The 22,018-nt window shown below is 47.1% G+C and overlaps 1 protein-coding gene across 6 annotated transcripts in view; it reads left to right on the top strand.

The window, feature by feature from the left end:
- ATG7 (autophagy related 7) overlaps window positions 1-22,018 on the top strand; it is a 285,204-nt gene that overhangs the window by 73,962 nt on the left and 189,224 nt on the right. For all 6 annotated transcript variants that reach the window (XM_019537035.1, XM_019537037.1, XM_019537033.1 and 3 more), the window contains 3 exons: window positions 13,566-13,769; window positions 13,990-14,105; window positions 17,514-17,589. In XM_019537035.1, coding sequence (XP_019392580.1) covers window positions 13,566-13,769; window positions 13,990-14,105; window positions 17,514-17,589 — 396 coding nt within the window. The remainder of the gene's footprint in view (window positions 1-13,565; window positions 13,770-13,989; window positions 14,106-17,513; window positions 17,590-22,018) is intronic.

Genomic DNA, 22,018 nt, shown 5'->3' with positions numbered 1-22,018 from the left:
GCACCACATTGGCCTTCTTCCAGTCTTCGGGCACTACACCAGAGCGCTAGGAGTTTTTAAAGATCCATGCCAGGGCCTGGGCTATGATGCTCACCAGCTCCTTGAGTACCCTGGGGAGCAAATTGTCAGGGCTGGCTGACTTGAAGGTCGCTCTCAAGGTGTTCCTTCACGATGTCAGCATTAATGGAGGGCTGGGGAACTCCCTCACCCATACCGCCCTGTCCTGTAGCGGGCATGGGCATCCCATGGGACTGAGGAAAGACTGACACAAAGTACCCATTTAATAGGTTGGCTTTTTCCTCAGCATCGGTTGTCAGTTGTCCCATCTGGTTTAGCAGGGGTCCAATGTTGCCTTTGCTTTTCCTCCAGCTCCCCACATATCTGAAAAAGGACTTTTTATTGTCCTGGATGCTCGAAGCTATTTGGAGTTCAGCTGCAGCCTTGGCTTTCCTGGTTCGTTCCCTGCAGGACTGCACCAGTGCAGAATAACCCTCCTTGGAAGTGAATCCCAATGCTCATCCTTTGTAGGCCTTTCTTCTTAGCCTCAAGAGGTCTGATAGATCTCTGGAGAGCCAGGGGGGCTGCTGTGCCCTCTTGCTGCCTTTCCTCCGAGATGGAATCTGGCAGGGATTCCTGTTCTCCAGCTCTAATGAGAGCTCCATACACAGGCAGCACTCATTAACTGTCCACCCTGTCTCCTCCTTCCCTCTCCCCTTGGAGGAGGAAGTGAAAGTGGAGCACCACAGGAATGCTATAAAACTGAGAGATCCATGTACAGTGTTACAGTGCACTCTAAATACGTTACATGTGGCAGTATAAAACACAGCACACTAGAGACCTTACTGTTTCATCCATGAGTATTTTTGTGATGTTTCTATATATCTAGCACTACAGAACATGTTTATATTTGTCTACTTTGACTTCGTAGTGCAACCAGGGCACTTGTAGGCCTGCAGATATAACATTTGTCCGTGGCCCCAGCTGCCTTGTTACTCAGAGCTCTTTGAATGGAAAAATATCTTCAATCTCAGGTCATAGGATCATGGAAGAAACATCTTTTCTACACATTAACTTTCTTCTACATATTTGGTGTACATGGATTAATTAGAAAACTCTTAATAGACACGCCCTGAGTTTTGATTCCTAAATACTTTCAGCAAGTCTTGGTTATAGGTCATTCCCAGCAACTTATTTCTTGCATTTTTAAGCTGTGCAACATTACATTTACACAGTTAAAAATAACACAAAATCAGACAATGCAGTTGCTAAAAACTTGTTCATTTTTAATACCATGTCAATGGAAACACATTCACGGCAATACATTAAGTTACAAATGTATTGTAAGAAAATAGTACTTGTACGTGACACAGCTGAGTCAAGTGTTGTAGTTGAAATTAACTTTTTGTGCTTTCTGACTCTGTGAATTTTAGCTAAGAAGTTTCCAGCATTGCATGACTCCAGTTTCTCCCTTTAATTTCAGTTAGTCAAATTGCTTTTGTCTGTGCAAGGTCCTTGACTGTGTGTGTTAGACCTTAACTTTATGCGGCGCCCAGCGACTAGGGAGAGGATGGTCTAATTACCCATGTATCGTGTTACTCATTAGCCAGAGCAGATCAGGGAGCAAACGCCAGCACACATTGCTCACAACAGCTTTATTCAGAATGGAGAAGGCTTCAGATGAGCTCTCTCGCCATAAGAGATGAGCAACAGCAATGAACAGTAGTTTTTCCCTATATTTATACACTTTTGGTTTATACTCATTAACAATCACTCTACTTTCACTCCTGCTATGTTTTATCCATTTTTCCTCCCATCTCAAGCTCTGTCTCTGTTTACTGTTTGCTTCATTAGCACGGCATGGCCTATGCATTCGTTCATTTACACGTCTTTTTGCTATGAGCGCATGTCTAAGACCTTGACTCCTTTTCTTCGGTCAATGGGTGGACTTTGACAAAAACCTGGAAGCTTCTGGAGGCTTCTTCACCAGTCACCATTCACCTTTTTGCATCTGTTCATCTCAGATTCTGTTACCAGTTATGTGTTGTTTTTCACATTCTAGTCTGTTTTTCTGTCTTAGGTTGTACCATCTTCTATCCTTTTTGGGGGTCCCTTTACCTTATCTCATTCTTTTTTGTAGCTGGTTCACAGCACATAGACTTATATAGATTCACTTTGCTGCTTTTCTCTCAGAAAATGGTTGACACAGTAAGTAAATGGTTACTTAGCATAAGCAAATGGCTGGCTTAGATATCATTCTGCTTTGTGATCAGCAGCTCTGCTAGGCCACAGGTAAAACCTTTGTCTTTAGCTGCAAATCCAGTGCTCTCTAATAATCCAAATTATTGTTACCCTAACAGTGTGCACCTTAAGGTTCCTTTACAACTACTTTCTAATAATTTTTAAGTAGCATTAACTTTGTAAATCTAAACCAAATGTTTCCACATCTTGCTGTCCTCTGAGGATTTATATCCAAGCCAAGTTTTAAACTATAGCCCCCTTTTCATGTGTCTGTCTAAAGAAGCTTTATTTAACCTTCCATTTTACAATGTATTTTTTATCAGTTGAATACCACATGTGATTCAAAGGTATCTTTTTTTTCCCCCACCTTTTGAATTCCCAGACTGCACACTTGCCAACTGGTCAGACCAGTTTTTTTCTCAGATGGTCTTTGTTTCCAAGTTCAGAGACATATAAACATCTGCTACAGATTGAATGCTGTACCTCATTTACAATTTGTTTATTTTTAAAACTTGCACTCCATGGCTGGAAAAAATGGTAGAGTAGTGTAGTATAAGGATGATTATGTTACTGTGATATCAAGCTGGAGGGCAGGTACCTATCCCTTAAACAAGTCCATTAATCTGTTCAGACTTTATTGGAGATGCGGGCAAGAATCTCAAAACTAAAATTACAGAGCTGTACCATACTGTGTAATCTTTTCTTATTGTTTTAAACAAAATGTCGTGATTCAACAGATGAATTTAAGGTTAGTTTAGTCATGCTGTAATAAATCATCAGCTCTGTCAGCTAAAGTAAAGTTGTTGAAGTTCCACATTATCAGGATATAACAAGTCTCTTGAATCATTATATCCTTTCATATGGACTGAAAATCTTCATGTGAAAATAAATGGTAAACTTAATGGCTGCATCCAGATGAGCAAGCATGTACCTGTTGCAGCATCTCAAAGCAGTTTGAGATGCTGGGGGAAGCATGCTAGGAATGAAACAATGTTCCCTGCGCTGCTATTTCCAGCACAGATGCTATAAATTTGATACCAGAAAATCCTGGTATTAAAGAAGTGCTGGGAAAAAGTGGTGCAGGGTGTGCTCCTGGAGTGTGGCCTGAGGCAACCAGAGGCTGGGTCCTCCAGAGAGACACTCTAACACCTGGCTGGAATGTCTCTCTGCCTGTTGGGAATAGAAGTAGGGCAAGGCTAACAGCAGAGGCTTGGACCCAGGCTCTCCCTGGTAAGAGGGGGGTTGGGGGGCAGGGATTTGTGGATGGAGGGGACTGCTCGGGAGGGGTGGGTCCCCCACCTGCTCACCTTCACAGTGCATAGCCCCCCCGCAGCAGCTAACCGGGCTGTCAGGGTGCTCATGGCCCACTGCAGACAGCCCCATGACAGTATGGCACCACCTGAGACCTGGGGGTTGCAAATAGCGTATGGAGCTGACCCGGTGTCAGGAGCCCCAGGTAGCAGCAACAGCCAGCCTGGTCCTGCCTGGGAACCTTGTGTGGCTCTGTGCGCCAGGTCTCAGGCAGCACAGTGCACTGGCAGCAGCAGGTCAAGTGTGCCCCAACAACGTACTGCTCCAGGGGAGCTGTGTGCCGTGTGGGGGGGTGGATGGAGGACACACCCCTCCTGAGTAGTCCCCACCCCCCCCAAACCCCCAAACCACCCACACAAACGCTCAACCATGAACGATGCATGCCCCCAGAGGGTGGGGGGGCACGGTGATTGCCTGCAGATGGTGGTGGCAGTGGTAAATGGAGAGCTTCTGCAGATGTCCGTGGCAAGTGGTGGAGGTAGAGAGCGCTGACCAGCAGTTGGCAACCACCCACAGATGCCACCGTCAGCAGCGGCCAGTGGCAATCAGTGACCGGCCACAGATGCTTCCGGCGGTCAGCAGTAGGGGGGGTGGTGAGCGGGTGACTACCAGCAGCATTGGTGGTGCTTCTCTCATGGGGTGCACCACCAATCTCAGGGTGCAGGTGTACCTGTGTGCACCCCCTATGTGTTGCCAGTGCCCCCAACCTGCAAACCCCAAACCCTCACACCTCACCCACAAACTTCACTGCCCCAAACCCTACACCCTCCCTCCCATACCCTTTCCCAACTCAGCCCCTCCCTGCAATCTTGCACCCTGTATGCCCAACTGCCAGACAGGATGGGACCTGCTGGCGGGAGTCACAGCTGCAGGGGAAACTGCCACACTGCAGCCCTGCTCCATGCCCACACCACTGCTGAGACATGTGGCCATAACCTGGGGGGACTCCTGGTCCTAGGAACACCTTGCGGGATGTGATGGGCTGGGAGGAAGGGGTAGAGGTAGCAGCAGGGGTATGTGTGAGAGAGAAAGAGATGGGGGGTTAGGGATGGGGGAGAGTTCTGGGTAGGACAGGCCACCAGAGCCAGGCTTAGAGCCCCCTCATGCTCCCCTAGAACAGCCTGTACGGGGGGAAGTTTGGAAGGGGAAGGGGCTTGCCCACCCCAGTCCCTGAGCCCCAGGTGAGGGCTTCCCAGGAACAGCATAGGGATCTCTGGGGCCTAAGCATAGGCACAGGAAGCAGAATAGTAAGGGCTGGCACTGCTCAGAGCCACAAAGCAGTGGGTGGGACGGCTTGACTTGCATCCTGCTGCCGGGGGGGAGCTAGTGGGGGCAGGCAGGGACTGTGGATCAGGAGTGAGGGGCAGTGGCAAGACTGTGGGTTGGGGGTGAGGACAGGGGCAAGGCACTGACATGTCAGAGCTGCTCAGTGCCCCACATCCTGGTGAGTGAAGGAGATGGGGCAGATCTGATTTTTTCAAAAGCAAACACTGAATTATATAGATATTTAGAATTTGTTTTATTACGATGACAGAGGCACTGGTGGGCATCCAAATTGCTTTAAAATTGTAAACATATCAGTAAAACATTGCCCAACTGGTCTCTTCATATATAGTGGTGTTTCATTTTAATCTCAAAGAACATGGATTTTGGCCATCCTCTAGTTTCCCCTGGCTGCAGATCTGGGAGGAGCTGGGCAGGATCAGTTTGACCCAAGTGGCACAATTTGTCCCACACCAAAGTGCATGTTCAGACACATGTGCTGAGGCACAAATCTCCAGCACAAATTTGTGCTACTGCTATTTGAGCTGCCATAAGCACACGTGCCTTCATGCGTGGATGTGCCCAATGAGTCCTTGCTTAATCCTGCAGATTTTTCTGTAGTCTACAGAAAAGCCTTAGCAGTTGCATCGGGATTCTCTTAGTTAAATATTGCACAAAGGTACATTGCATCAAAAACATATTACTAGGTTGCCAAATCTGGCACTTAAAAGTTAGGAAATGCCAATCCCTTTGGGCACATTACTGCAGTCTTTAATTATACAATCATACATTATTTTTTCTACAGTCCTCCCCCCTCATCCTCCCTTCCATACCCTGCTTCAGTTATTGTACAGAACAGACTGTTAATTGAGTGGGCAGTGATTTAGAATTCATTTGGAGCTTTATTTTTTAATCCTTGCTCACTGTGTAGCCCCAGGCCTTACTTGTTTCACTCCTTTTTGGATCCTGCTCTAAAGACAAAATCATTAATTCCCTTTGTGGGCTGTTTTGTAGCATACACCATCATAGTATCTGACTATAGAACTCACAGGCAGGATCCCCTGGGAAGCCAGTCTGGTGGGGGGAGAAGAGTCCAGGAGAGCTGGCTGTGCTTTTAAAGAAGCCTTACTGAAAGTCATAATTTCATAGTTTGTTAGTTTCGGAAGGGACCTGAACAAATCATCAAGTCTGACTCCCTGCCCTGGGCAGGAACGAGTGCAGGGATCATAGTACCCCAGCCAGATATCTATCCAACCTCCTCTTGAAGACCCTCCAAGGTAGGGGAGAGCACCACCTCACTTGGGAGCCCATTGCAGAGCCTGGCAGCCCTAACCATAAAGTAATGCCTCCTGATATCAAGCCTGAACCTGCTCTCCATCTATTTGTGGCTATTATTCCTTGTTATCCCAAGTGGTGTCCGGGGGAAGAGAGCCTCACCTATTTTCTGCTGATCCCCCCTGGTGAGTTTAGAGACAGCCACCAAATCCCCTCTCAGTCTTCTCTTGTGGAGGCTGAATAGATTCAGGCCCTTTAGTCTATCTTTGTAGGGCCTGGCCTGCTGTCCCTTGACCATGTGAGTGGCCTTCCTCTGTACCCTCTCAAGGTTAGCCACATCCCTCTTGAAGTGCAGCACCCAGAACTGGATGCAGTACTCCAACTGTGGCCTGACCAGCACCACATAGAGGGGAAGGATCACTTCCTTGGACCTGCTAGTGATGCATCTATAGATGCATGACAAGTGTGGCTAGCCTTACTAACTGTTTCCTTGCATTGGTGGCTCATGTCCACCTTGGAGTCAACAATGACTCCAAGATCCCTTTCAGCCACTGTGGTGTTGAGAAGGGAGTTCCCCAGCCTATAGGTACGTTGCAGGTTCCTTCTCCCTAGATGCAGCACCTTGCACTTGTCTGTGTTGAATTCCATTCTATTCTCATCTGCCCACCTCTGTAACCTGTCTAAATCTAGTTGGATTCTGTCCCTCCTCTCCAGTGTTCCCACTTCTCCCCACATCTTTCTGTCATAAGCAAATTTGGACAGTGTACTTTCTATGCCCACCTCCAAGTTGCTGATAAAGATGTTGAATAGCATAGGCCTGAGGACCGAGCCCTGGGGAACTCAACTACCCACAGCCCTATGGGTCAAAAATGACTCACCTACCACCACTCTCTGGGTGTGACCATCGAGCCAATTTGCCACCCATCTGACTGTGTAGGCACCAATGCTGCTGTCAACCAAGATTTTTTTTATGAGAATGGGGTGAGAAACAGTGCCAAAGACCTTCTTGAAGTCCAGATAGACAACATCCACCTCAAAGGACTTTGCGACCTGGTCATAAAAGGAAACAAGGTTAGGCAGGGTTGGTTGACCCTGAGCATTACGTCCCATGCTGGGCCCCCACAGATGTGTTACCTATAGCTCCCCGGATCCTTCTTTCTCCCTTCCTTGTAAATGGGGATTACATTGGCCCCTTTCCAGTCCTCTGGGACCTGGCCAGAGCACCACGAGTGCTCATACAGCCGTGCTAGGGGCCCTGCTATGACCTCCGCCAATTCCCTCAGTACCCTTGGATGAAGAGGGTAGCGGAACCAAGTTGGGGGTTCGTAAGTAGGATACCTATGTGACCTTTTCACCTAATAGAGCAGGGTGAGTCCCCAGGGTTGATATTACAGTCTTGTAACAGTTTTGTTGCTAATGTGGCACACTGCACGTGAAGGTAACCGAAGAGGCATGGAGGGAGCTGGAGGAGGAAATAATAATTTCAGGGGTGACCAGCGGGAATTGTGGGAAGCTCTGTTTCCCTGGGCATCACCCGGGGTTACTAGGAATAATGGCCACAAATTGTTAGGGAGAAGGTTCAGGCTGGTCATCGGAAGACATTACTTTATAATTAGGGCTGCCAGGCTCTGGAATGGGCTCCCATATGAGGTGGTACTATCTTCTACCTTGGGGGTCTTCAAGAGGAGGCTGGACAGATATTTGGCTGGGGTGATATGATCCCGGCACCCGTTCCTGCCTGGGGCAGGGGGTTGGATATGATGATAAGTTTAGGTCCCTTCCAACCCTATGTACTATGATACTATGAAGAGCATCCAGACCTGCTGATTTATATATGTTCATCCCCTCCAAGAGTTCCCCAACTAGATCATCCCTGACCCTAGGCATGGTGTCGTGTCCCCCGAGCTTGTCCACAGCCCTAGTGGGGGAGTTGTCCTGGTTGCTGCTCAGAAATGTGGAGGCAAAGAACTCATTGAAGAGATTAGCTTTTTCCTTTGCTGCAATCACCAGATTGCCAAGCCTGTCCTGTAAGGGCCCCATATTACCTGGTGCCTTCTTCTTACCCGCTATGTATTTGAAAAAGGACTTTTTGTTATCCTTAATTCTGGTTGCCAGCCCTAGTTCCATCTCTGCCTTGGCCTTCCTAACTGCCTCTCTGCAATCACGAGCAACGGAGGTGTAATCCTCCTTGGTGATTGCCCCTTGCTTCTAGTGATTGTATACCACCTTTTTTGCCTTCACGCCCTCCTGGATGCCTTACTGAGCCAAGGGAGCTTCTTAGCACTCTTGCCCCCTTTGGTTTGCATTGAGACTGACTCCCTCTGAGCTCAGAGGATCATCTCCTTAAGGAATACCACCCATTCTGCACTCCCATCCCCTTAGAGCTCCGAGTCCCCGGTGTCTCCCTTACTAATCTCCTTAGCTCATTGAAGTCGACCCTCCTGAAGTCAGGGACTTTTGCCTTACTGCTTGCTTTCACCACCCTGTGCTGGATAGTAAATTCCAGCAGACAGTGGTTACTAATGCCCAGGCAGTCGAGCACCCACAGATCCCTCACCAGGTCATCGCCTGTGGCAAGGACCAAGTCCAGCGAGGCATTTCCTCTGATAGGATTAGGGATCTCCAGGGTTAGGTGGAGGTCCTGTATGCAGTCTAAAACCTACATGAGCATTCAGACCTGGCTGACTGATCCTCCCAGCAGATGTTTGAGTAGTTTTAGGTCACCCATGACAACCACATCCCTTGTCCTTACAGCCTCCATGAACTGATATGAAAATTCTAGGTCCAGCTCATCCCCCTGCTCAGGCAGTCTGTACTAGACACTCACTATCAAGTCCTTTTCCCCATGATCCCCTTGCATTCTAACCCAGAGTGCCTCAGTTTGTCCCTCTTTTGAACCCATCCTGATCATCAAGGTCATGTACTGCTCTTTAACATAGAGTGCTACACTGCCCCCTTTTCTCCCTACTCCATCTCGTCTATACAGCCTATAGCCCTCAATGTGTACTGCCCAGTTGTGGGTAGAATCCCACCAGGTTTCTCTAAGCCCAACCAGGTCTGGGTTTTTGCTAGCTAGCAGGAGGGTGACTTCATCCTGCTTATTTCCCATACTTCTAGCATTTGTGTAGAGGTAATTGAGACCTCCTATGAGTATTCGTGCTGCCCTCTTGTTCCCAAGCTTGTCCAGGCCCTTGTCGCTTACCTGGGTTGTTCCTGCTCGTGTCACCTGGCTTGATGTCGAAGTATCCTCCCGTGCCTCTGCATCCCCATCCCCTGACTAACCTAGTTTAAAGCATGCTGTACGAGATCAGCCAACCTGGAAGAGAAGACATGCTTATCTTTCAGGGAGAGATGTAGCCTGTTCTACCCTAGCATGTGTCCTGCATGGAAGTGCGGGTCATAGTCAAAGAATCTGAAGCCTGCCCAGTAACACCAGCTCCAAAGCCACCAGTTGACCTCTCTGATGCAGGCCTTATGGTGCAATCCACGTCTGCTCACTGAAAGAACAGATGAGAAAAACACCTGTGCTCCTGTCTCTGTAAGCTTGGCTCCCAGAGCCTTGTAGTCTCTCATGACACGGTCTGGATTATTCCCAGCCATGTCATTAGTGCCCACATGGATGAGAACCAAGGGGTAGTGATCAGAGGGCCAGATGAGGTCTGGAATCATTGCTGTGATGTCCGGAACCCGAGCTCTGGGCAGGCAGCAAACCTCCCGTGCCATGAGATCCAGGCAACAGATGGGGTCCTCCGTTCCTCTCAGGAGGAAGTCACTCATGATGAGGACCCGGCGTCTCTTCCTCTGGGTGTTCCAGCATCACTCAGTCTGCTCCATGTGTGGAGTGGTATCAGCTCCTCCGAAGGCATCCTCATCTACCACCTTCTCCAATGCTGCGAGGGCCTTGTACCGCTTCTCCAGTTGTACTGAGGGGGCCAACACTGCGGCAGCATGAGTAGCCCTGGCGGTAACCGTCTGCCATACCGCTGCGTCAGGTTCCTCCCAGGGTGCCTCTCCACTGGGTACTTAACCCTGCAGAGAATGGAAATACCTGTCAATTTCATCCTTGGCAGCCCTGATTCCCTTCAGCCTGTTGACCTCCGCCTGGAGTTCCCTCACCTGCTCCTCCAGGGCCTGAAGGTGGGCGCACATGGGATAGGCAAGGGAACTCCTGCTTCCCATTCCCCACCCCCAGGCCGCAGAGTCCCCACCAGGCAGCCCGCACAGACAGTGGGGAAGGGTGGCTCTAACCTTCTTGCAGGCTTCATCTGGGTGGAGGCCTCAGAGGAGCCCTGGGCAGGCAGCGTCACTGGGGCTGGGTCCCTGGCAGCCCGCCAGGGACCCAGTTCTACATTATTGTAGAACAAAGTATCTTCCTCTCTTCCCTGCCAGAGCCTCTGACCTGGCTCCTCCCGTTTGCCCACCTTGTACAAACCCCGGCACACCCTTACAGAGCATGCCTGTCTGTGCATGGCTTAGGAGTGTGGCTCCCTGCTGTTCTTGTTAAATGAAATCCAGGGGCTTTCCCTCTGGATCCGCTGCAGCTGCACTCGCCCCTCCGCCCTGCTTACCTTCCAGCTGCTGCCACCACTGCCAGTGCCACTGTTGGCTGCTCATCTCTTCCCCAAACTGTGCTGCCAGGTGTAGTAGTCTGGGAGTTGACTTTGCCTGTAAAGACTGAAGTGAAAAAGGCATGGAGTACTTCAGCCTTTTCTGCATCCTCTGTCACAGTGTTGCTTCCCCTATTCAATAGGGAACCCATACTTTCCCTGATCACCTTGTTTCTGACATACTTGTGGAAACCCTTATTGTTGCCCTTCACATCCCTTGCTAGCTGCAACTCCAATTGCGCTTTGGCCTTCCTGACTTCATCCTTGCATGCCTGAGCAATACTCATATACTCCTCCCTACTTGTTTGTCCATGTTTCCACTTCTTATAAGCTTCCTTTTCATGATTTAGTTTACTGAAGAATTCCCTGCTAAGCCAAGCTGGTCTTCTGTCATACTTGCTAGTCCTCCTGCACATTGGGATGGTTTGTTTCTGGACCTTCAGTAAGCCTTCCTTAAAGTACAGCCTGCTCTCCTGGACTCCTCTGCCCTCTACTTAGCCACAGTCTTCATCAACAAACTGGAAGATGGCATAGAGTTCACCCTCAGCATGTTTGCAGATGACACCACACTGGGAGTAGTAGGGTATGCTGGAGGATAGGGATTAGGATTCAGAGTGGCCTAGACAAATTGGAGCACTGGGCCAAAAGAAATCGTCTGAGGTTCAGCAAGGACAAATGCAAAGTCCTGCACTTAGGGCAGAACAATCCCAGGCACCAGTACAGGCTGAGGCCTGACTGGCTGGGCAGCAGCTTTGCAGAAAAGGACCTGGGGGTTACGGTGGACAATACACTGAATATGATCCAGCAGTGTACCCTTGTTGCTAAGAAGGCTGATAGCATACTGGGCTGCATTGGTAGGTATGTTGCCAGCAGGTCAAGGGAAGTGTTATTTCCCTTCTATTCAGTACTGGTGAGGCCACATCTGGAGTATTGTGTTCAGTTTTGGGCCCCTTACTACAGAAAGGATGTGGACAAGTTGGAGAGAGTTCAGTGGAGGGCAACGGAAATGGTTATGGAACTGGGGCATGTGACTTCTGAGGAGAGGCTGACGGAACTGGTTTTATTTAGTCTGGAGAAGGGAAGACTCAGGGAGGATTTAATAGCAGCCTTCAACTATGTGAAGCGGAGTTCAAAAGAGGATGGAGCTAGACTGTTCTCAGTGGTAGCATATGACAAGACAAGGAGCAACAGTCTTAAGTTGCAGCAAGGAAAGCTCAGATTAGATGTTAGGAAGAATTTTCTCACTAGGAAGGTATTAAAGCACTGAAACAGGATACCCAGAGAGGGTGTAATCTCCATCCTTGAAGGATTTTAAGATCCAGCTAGACAGCTTTGGCTGAGCTGATCTAGTTTGGGGTGGTCCTGCTTTGAGCAGGAGGTTGGACTAGATGACCTCCTGAGGTCCCTTCCAACCCTAATTTTCTATGATTCTACTATCATAGAAAATACTAATACATTTATTTTCATAAAACCCCTATCATATCAGGGCATTGTAACCTCTATTTTATAGATGGAAACTGCTATGTAAAAAGATTATACCATAGGTTGTGTGCATATTTTCATTTGTAGCACTACAACATGCATCCACAGCCATAGGAAGGTCTAAAGTATCCATTAATTTTAAGTGTCCAATTTGAGATACTAAAGTTCTGCTTTTATTTTTTAAAAGAATTTTTAACACAATATAGCACTTCATGTGTTCAGAGCATGACTCCCATTGATTTCAGCTGCATCTGTGAGAGCTCAGTAGTTCTATAGTTCATATCCCTAGGCCTCAAGTTGGACGCTCAGTTCATGTTCCTCATACTCGTAAATGACAGCCTGCGGAAAGTTAGGTTTGCTACTTGGCTCACATGACATAGGAGCTCTTTAATCCGCACAGGAATATAATCCAATTCTCCAGGACAGGATTGAGTTGTCCTGTATCTTCCTGAAGGTCCTGGCTCTTTCATAATATAACCTCCAACATCCTCAGTAAATTAAGCATGGGTTCTAAAGGTGACAGTCTCTTTAACTACACAATCCTGAGTCTCCTGCAGAAACATCCTCTCTATTAACTGTTCAATTCAGTGTTAATAATACACCCCCTTAAAAGAAAATTGTATTACTGTTGTATCCTGCTCGATTTATTCAACAAGCCAGATATGTAATGGGCAGCCAGAAAGAAATCCTGCTAAATTAATCCTAAACTGAACAATAAAATTAAAAGGCATGCAGAAGTATATTGCTATTGATATACCCGGGGGTGTTAAACTACAAATGAGGTGACATGCATGCTTGCTTCTCTACAAACATTTTTTAAAACATGTATGTTAGCATTTTTATGCAAATAGTGAACCCCGATGTCACTCTTATTTCAAGTAAATTTTAGAATAACTTTCATTAAAAAAAACCTTTTCCAGACTGGATGTAAATTTTTGTCTGAGTGACTCATTTGGGGAAAAAAGGTGTTTATTATATTTCTTCCTCTTTTATCTTTAAAGCATGAGTAAACATAATATCACCCATAGGAAAGCTTGTTTGATGTGTTCTCCTGCAGAAAACAGTCCATTGTGTGTGTGAGCACAGTATTTTCATAGTGCTTGAAGTCTGAAATCACACTGTCCAGGAAGTCTCACATTGGCACCTATTGATAATGGGAGATATTGCTTGTATATTGCTCATGAATATGTTGAGTGTATTTCTTTTAAAATAAAGTAGTATCTTTTAAAATAAATGTAGTAATTAAATAATGTCAAGCTGTAAATTTAACAATTAACTTTAGCTTGACATTTTTATTGCAAGGAAGAGAAATTACTGTTTATAACAATCAACATGTGTAGACTGTTTTTCTTTATGCTTCCTTTGACTATGTGTTTTCTTCCTGTATAGTTGGTCATCAATGCTGCACTGGGATTTGACACATTTGTTGTGATGAGACATGGACTAAAGAAACCAAAACAGCAGGAGCCTGGTGATTCATGTTCCAGTAGCATCACAAGCTCTGCTGATCTCCTGGGATCATCACTCTTTTCAAATATCCCTGGCTATAAGCTTGGCTGTTATTTCTGCAATGATGTTGTGGCACCAGGAGATGTGAGTGGAGTTTTCTGCAAATAGCTATTATGCATCTCTTTTATGTGTTTTCTGTGCAGCCTCATTTGCAGTGACTCATGACATTTGAAAACAACAAATTCTTCATTTTGATACCGAGAGAGAACTCACTTGTATTGATTTAATGACAGATATTTAACTATGTAACGGACAGCCAAGTATTTTCAAGTATCATCTTTTTCCGAATTTTCTTTCTCTGTAGTCCACCAGGGATCGGACACTGGATCAGCAGTGCACGGTCAGCCGACCAGGGTTAGCCATGATAGCTGGAGCTCTTGCAGTAGAGTTAATGGTTTCTGTTTTACAACATCCAGAAGGGTGAGTCATTTGAAGGGGAGGATTGATGTTTATAAGACAAAAGGTATTTTTGGAAAAACTCATTGCTTCTGTATTGCGCATCATGAGACTGGTTTAAGTCTAAGTTCTCACTTCAGAAAACATGTGCAGCTGTAAACAGATGTTGCATTCCTTCTGGGAGAAAACCTTTTCTCCCCGGATCCTGTGGACTTAAAGTCCATTCTTCCACTTTAAATATCTGTAATGTATGCAAGATAAAATGTTAACACTGCCTGAATTAAAGATGACTTTCAATTTAAAACACTGTCCCCGTCTCCCCCAAATAATTAGATTCCAGGTGTGGAAAATAAATTTGTTTTAACTTTCCATATAAATAATGTAATTATCACAAGGCTGTCTCTTTAAATTTAAGTTTGCTGCCCCTGCAACCACAGAGCGAAGCACCAGGCTCCGTGCAGTTCCACAGTTCTACAGGAAGCCCTGGAGGCAGCCAGACAGCAGCCCAGGAAAGTACTTCCCTCTGTGGCTGTGGTACCCCCCCCGATCACCCAAGTCAGGGGGTGGGGCCTGCAGCTGCTGTAGAGGGAAGCATCAGCTCTCCCTCCCTCCCTCCCCCCTGCCCCCAAGCCCAGGGGCTGCTCCGCCCACCAGCAGCTCGCACTCCCCTCACTGCCAAAGAGGCAGGTAAGTCAGCAGGGTGTGTGCATGACATAGGGGTTTAATCAGCCCTAAATTGAAGTGGTGTTGTTTAAAACCCACTGCTTCAATTTACGGCTCCTGTTTCGTCTGCATCCGCCTCTATATGCTATTAGCATTCTTGGCAACAAGGGCACACTGTTGGCTGCTTAGCCAGTCGGTCCCCAGTCTGCACCTGTGCATGTGATTATTCTGTACTAAGTTAAGGACTTTGCACTTGTTGTTGAACATCATGAGATTTTTGGTCCAGTGCTCCAATTTGTCTAGGTCTCTCTGAATCCTAATACTACTCTTTAGCCTTTCTACTACTCCCACGAGCTTGGTGTCATCTGCAAATTTGCTGAGGGTGCACTCTATGCCATTTTCCAGGTTGTTGATGAAGATATTGAACGAAACTGGACCCAGGATTGATCCCTGGGGCATTCTACTTGTTACCAACTTCCAATGAGACATTGAGCCATTGACTTACTACCCTTTGAGCCTGGCGATCCAGCCAGTTTTCTGTTCTTCTTACAGTCCATTCATCCAGCCTGTATTTCGTTAGCATGCTTGCAAAAATGTTGTGGGAGACTGTATCAAAAGCCTTGCTAAAATCACGGTACATCACATCCACTGCTCTCCCTGCATCTGCAGAGCCAGTCATTATGTCAAAGAAGGCAATCAGGTTGGTCAGGCATGACTTGCCCTTGGTGAATCCATGCTGACTTTTAGTAATCACCTTCTTCTCCAAGTGTTTAGAAATGGATTCCTTGAGCACCTGCTCTATGATTTTTCTGGAAATTGAAGTGAGGACAACCGGTCTGTAGTTCCCCAGATCCTGCTTCTTCCCCTTCTTAAAGATGGTCGCTGTAGTTGCCCTTTTCCAATCATTTGGGACTTCTCCTGATCACTGTGAGTTTTCAAAGATAATGGCTAACAGCTCTGAAATCACATCAGCCAACTCCCTCAGGACCCTTGGGGGCTTTTCATCCAGCTTTTCTAAATAGTCCCTAACCTGTTATTTTGCCATTGTTGCCTCCCCCATTCAGCTTTTCTAAATAGTCCCTAACCTGTTATTTTGCCATTATTGCCTCCCCCATTCAGTAAAGGACCCACACTTTCCCTGATCTTCATTGCTGGCTTACTTGTAGAAACCCCTCTCGTTACCCTTGCTAACTGCAACTCCAGTTGTGCTTTGTCCTTCCTGATTTCATCCTTGCATGCCCGACCAGTACTCCTATACTCCTCCCCAGTTGTTTGTCCAAGTTTCCACCTCTTCTAAGCTTCCTTTCTGTGTTTTGGCTCACTGAAGAGTTTCCTGGTAAGCCAAGTAGTCTTCTACCCTACTTGCTAGTCTTCCTGCACATCAGAATGGTTCATTCCTGCACCCTCAGTAAGATTTCTTTAAAATACAACCAGATCTTCTGGGCTCTCTTCCCTCTCAGACTGGTCTCCAAGGGCCAGTCTGTCAGTTACCTGAGTGAATTGAAGTCTGCTTTTTTAAAGTCTAGGGTCCTTAATCTGCTGTTCTCCTTCCTTCCTTTCCTCAGGATCTGCAGTCACAGCCACAGCAACTCCTCTGCCACTGTGAAGTCTCCTCTGTGCTCTCTCCCAGACTGTGCAGTCTCCCTTGCCCCATGCACAGATCTGGGGGACACGTACCCCCCATGCCTCCCCTAGGGGTGTGCGCAGCAGCGGGAACTGCTTCCCACACCCTGCCACCTGGACAAGCCCAGCTCATCCTGCACTCTGCCTGGCCTGGTTGTGCAGCCCCTGCCCCTGCCCTTGCCCCACTCCCTCCCTGACTGCAGGGGCCTTGTTTTGCTCCCTTCACATCCCTTCCCTTCCCCATGTCTCTTCCCCTCACAGACTTACCAGCTGAACACTGCTCTCCATGCTACCAGGCTGCACTCATGGCTGCATGCATGCTGTAGCTGTGCACACGCAATGTGTTATTTATCAGTGATGTTATCGGCCCCATAAGTCAAAAAAACCCATTTACTGATAATGTTAATTTTCCTTTTATTAGTGCTGATATGATATGGCCTGATGTATCAGTGTACCTTTAAGCTGAAGAAGTACTGAAAATGCAGCATTTCAACAGGAAAACTTTTGTTGTTAAGTTGGAGTCCTGCATCCAGAAAAATACCTCACTGAAATGAAGACCTACTATAAAATTTCTGTTTCATCAGGGAACCTAGCCCAAAAATTGTGACAGTATTTTAGCTTCAATAAAATGTTTGTATAAGTGCTATCTGTATTGCACTTAATGAAATTCCATGGCCTCTGTTATGCAAGTAATCAGACTAGCTGAACATAATAGTCCCTTGTGACCTTAAAATATTTTAAAAGAAAAAAAAAAGAAAATGGAGTTATGATTTAGGTATGAGTAAGTGAAAAATCTGAAGCCCTGATTCTGGAATTCACACAGACCTGTGCTTGCTTCTTAATAACTGTGAAAGGGATTTCCAAATAGATCACCTTGCAAGATGAAGGAAGCTGCTTATGGAAGAAAATTTCTTAGTTACTGCTAATTGAAAAATTACTTTTTGACCAAAAATGGAGGAAGGGGTGGGAGGGGAAGATTATCAAGGTTTATGGTTTGACATTAAAATGTTCTGTTTTGACAAAAACACAGTGTTGTGAAAAATTGTTGCTTTCCAGCAAAAACACTTCAATAGAATTTTTTTTGACTAATGCTAGTCTTTCTTTACCTTGATTCCCTGCTCCCACCCTCTCTGTTTTTTTTGGCAGTGGTTATGCTGTTGCTAGCAGCAGTGATGACAGAATGAATGAACCACCTACCTCTCTTGGGCTCGTGCCTCATCAGGTAAGTGATCTGGGAATAAAAACATTTGTTAATATTGGTAGTTCCTGAGACGTCTCCAAAATAAATATTGCAGGTTTTTAGGTTTCAATAAAAATGTGATGTAAAACCATGATATTGGAAGGAAGTGTCCTAATTGAATATGGAGGCATAGGGCTTGAACCTAGTAGACCCCCCTCACAGCTGATTTAGTCTTTGCTTGGATCCATCCACATGAGGAATCTTTGTAGAGAAATCCTGTTTACTGTACTTGCTCAAATACAAGGCAAGATTCCCCTCTCCCCTCACCCCCGCCCCCAATCAGCATGGGGAAAAATCTTCTCAGCTTATATTCACAAAGAAATATCATGAAATACGTTGTTGATTATTAAATAGCTGCTGAAAGCATCATGTGCTCAGTAATGAAACAAGCTATGAAGTTGATTAAACTGAGCATGACTATAAAGTATATGGCCCATGTTAGGCAAACATACTTTTTAAGGAAAACTTTTCCTGCCCAAGGTCAAATTAGCCAGATCAGTTCCAAATTCTTTGAGTCATTCAAGAATCATATGTGGCCCTACTACTGGCAAATATGCTTCACCCCAGACTTTTTAGCCTGCGGCTTGAGATCCTTCCCAATCCTTTGGCAGGCATCCTATGGGCAGGCTCAAGGTCGGAGGCTTGGGGTTCAGTTGTCCCCAAGTTTCACTTGCCCTCAGCCATATGGCCACTGCAGCAAGCTAGGGAAGAATCTCCCATTTCCATAAAATTGGTGTGGAACCAAGATCCTCCCACTGGAAGCTGGTCAGTGAGAAAGTAACTATGAGGCTCTCATAGGGAGTCCTGTCCGCATGCAGACAAGGGTGCACCCTCCACTTCACAGTGCCATTTTAATTGCATTACCCATGTCATGGTATTTATTACTGGACAGGTTTTTGGGGGGTTGATTATTTTTAAGGACAGTTTTTCATGTCCCAGGTCAAATGAGCCAAATCAGCCAGATCAGTTCCAAATCGTCCTTTCAATCATTCAAGAACCGTGAATGGCCCTACTACCAACAAGTATCCTCCACCCCAAACTTTTCAGCCTGGGGCTTCAGATACTTCCAAATCCTTTAGTAGACATCCTACGGGCAGGTTCAAGTCTGGAGGCTTGCGGTTCAGATGCCCCCAGTTTTCGCTTGCCCTCAGCCATATGGCTGCAGGAGCAAGCAAGGGAGGAATCTCCCAGTTCCATAGTGGGCATGTCCCAGGGGAACAAAAATGAGGGGACAGGAGACCCCTCCCACATCAGGACCTGGGGAAGAGATAGCACGTCCCTGCAAGAGAAGACCTGAAGACAAGGCAAACTTACCTTTTTTAGGGAGAGAAGGAATGGGCAAGCCGTGCTGGGATGGAGGACCCATGAGGTTCATCAGCTGCTTTTATATCTGGCTGAAAGTGGCGCAGGGGGATGACATCACTGGAGAATGCTGCCCAGCAAAGTTAAAAACTGGCAGTGAAGAAACAGGTGAGGAGGCACTGTGGAGAGCAGATGGTGAGAGTGCTTCCTGTGCCAGGCAAGGATGGCACCGGCAGCCACTGAGAGATCCCAGGGCAGACCCATTGGAAGGGCCCACAAACAGTTAAAGGGAAAGAGGATGGCGTCGAGGGACCACGAAGCTGCAGACATTGAAGTCATGAGTGGGAAAGGGCTAAGACCCCACTCCCCCCTTTTGGTTTCTATTTAACTTGTTCTTTTATGGATCACCCTAAGGGCCCCTAAGAAAGGTATTAGGGCCAGGGGTGACGCGCAGAGGAGAGGGACAGCCGGGATGATGCTGTGTGCAGCAGTGCAGCCAGGGAGATTCAGCATAGCTACAGGGACTGTGGAACGTCCTGAAGAGACCAAGGACAGGATAAGATCATTAGGAACCTGGCAGACAGGGAGGGCCCAGGAGTCAACCTCAGAGGGCGAGCCAGTCAATCATAGAGCAGCTGTCTTAAGGGCTGGTGCATGGCTGTGGTGTAGGGAAGGCAGAGCCCAAAGATTACCAGCTAGGAAGTGTGACTGACCTGCGAGGGGCTACAAGAGGGATCCCCGCCACTGAAGGGAAGACCAGTGTCGTGGCAGGTGAGTTTTGGCGCTTCCCTTGAGGAGAATGTGAGCCCTTGCCAAGACTGCAGGAACTAACTCTGTGGCCAGCCCCAGGTGCATGCTCCAGGGTAGCAAGGGAATGCCTATACAAGACTAGGCAGGCACAGGGCACAAAGCCAACATCTTCCCACTGGAAATGAAAGTGGGAGGGTGACTATACATTACCTCTGTCTGGGTACTAACCCATGCGAGAACAATGGTTATCCCCTGCCCCTAGGAAAACCACCTGCTAGATCAGGGGTGGGAAAAATATGGCCCGTGGGCTGGATCTAGCCCACCAGGCCATTCTATTGGGCCCATGGGGCCCCTAAAAAAATTAGTAAATTAATATTTATTTGCTCCTGGCTGCCTGTCAAAAATTACATGAGCCAGAGGCAGTAGGAAACAAGGGGAGCCCTCAGCAGAGCAGAGCAGCCCAGCCCTACCCCACCCCACCTCTAGCCATTTCACTGTCTTCCTACTCCTGCCCTGCTCCAGCACCATGTGGATTCTGGCTGAATCGCTGGACCAGGGTGTACATGTGTATGTGTGCACACGCACACATAGGCAGGGGCAGAGTGTGCACGCACGCAGGCTGGGGCAGTGTGTGTGTAGGGAGGGGGGTTGTGTGTGTGCAGGCAGGGGCAGAGTGTGTGTGTGCATGTGTGTTTTTTCATGGGGTGAGTTGCATACACACACTTCACCATACACATGCACCCACATTCCCCTCACACTGTCATACATGCAGACTCATATACCCCAGCCACCCTCCCCCATACACAGCCCCCCACCAGCTCCATACCCACCCACACAACCACAGCCCCCCACCTAACTTATGCACACCCCTCACGATATACAAGAGTAAAACTTCATTTTAAGCTATTGTGCAATCACCTCTGTGTACTCAACACAAATGCATGTGAATCAGGAGAAAAATATATTTTTAAATCAAATTAACGAATGCTGTAGTTGTTTGCTTTTTAGAATATAATTTGGTATTCTGAGATGTCAAACCCTTCCTGAAAGGAGTACTTCCTGGGGTGGGAGGGGACTTCAGGTAGCAAAGGTCAGGGGTTAGGGAACGGGACTTCCAGTTACAAGATAGTGATCAAGGGGCAGGGCAACTGTCAAGGGGTGGGGCCCTCAGCAGCTTGCAAAAACTCGGTAAGCAGCCCTCTACCTAAAATAATTGCCATTCCTGTGCTAGATAATGGTGTCCCTTCTGCCAGGTAACCTTATGGGAACCTACCATAAGGATAGGTGAATAGAGCCTGTATGTATAAGATATGTGCCCCCCTCCCCCAAGTGTCAGCTCTTTTTCAAGTCATGGTGAGCCACTGCATTAAATACATTTCAACTTCCTCTTTACTCCCACAGCTGAACTTCACCTTTCTTTCCCACTTCCAGTCATTCCTGTTTCCTTATCAGCCTTAAAGTTTTAGAAAACATCACGAAAAGGGGCCCCAAAGAGTTCATCCAGAAGCCCTCTGTCACCCCCTTTCTCAGCCTGTCTCTCATGATTAGTGTGGCTCTGCCCTCCAGGAGGTGGAGTCAGACCAGGTTGCCCTGTGACTCATTCAAATATCAGTTTTGGAGGATCCCAGAACTGACAAGTGCATCTGGTTCTAGTCATATGTAGGTGTCTAATTAGCACATGGCTCCTCCATGGGCAATATCTGGAGTACACATATGTATTAAATAGTGCTGAGCTCTGGGATCACCATGGCTTGAAATGCTGTTGTGTCTGCTGGGGTCCAGCTGTATGATAATTCATGAGTCTTTTGGCTTGGGTCTAATTTCATGCGTAGTTGAGAACCCTTTTTTTTTTTTTTCTTTTTTGTATCGCTGCTTTGCCTTTTGGTTCAGATCAAGTGTAGTTCCTGTTCCCATCAGAGTGGAGGACCGTTGTGGTCTGCACCTACATGTTGGAGTAGGGGAAGAGCGGACTTATTTTTGGATTTCAGATGTCCAGGCAGCCAAGCCGAGGAAGGCAGCAACTTCCAGAGGAGGAGCAGCCAGAAAAGGAGTAGCAGGATCGAATGGAAAGGGTTTCCCCATGGGTTTCAAGGTGAATTGTATGAATCGCAGTCCGGTCTTCTCCCTAATGGCATGAGTGGAGGAGATTTTAACAACAAAGTTCTGCAAGAGCTACTCCAGATAAACAAGGAAGATCTGTTTTACATATGGAGGCTACAAACTAGAAGTCAGGGCAGAAACCAGAACAGCTTGCTTTATGAAATACTTTGCAGGGCACCTGCTGTGAAGCTGGTGGGTATGCTAGCTGCCATGGTTCTACAAGGTCCTTGAGCAGTTCTTGAACAGATATAAGGTACAG

The sequence above is a fragment of the Crocodylus porosus genome, unplaced genomic scaffold (assembly GCF_001723895.1).
Source record: "Crocodylus porosus isolate Cpor-Errol unplaced genomic scaffold, CroPor_comp1, whole genome shotgun sequence".
Lineage (NCBI taxonomy): Eukaryota > Metazoa > Chordata > Crocodylia > Crocodylidae > Crocodylus > Crocodylus porosus.
The sequence above is the reverse complement of the archived record's forward strand: the minus strand, read 5'-3'. Positions and strand labels throughout refer to the sequence as shown.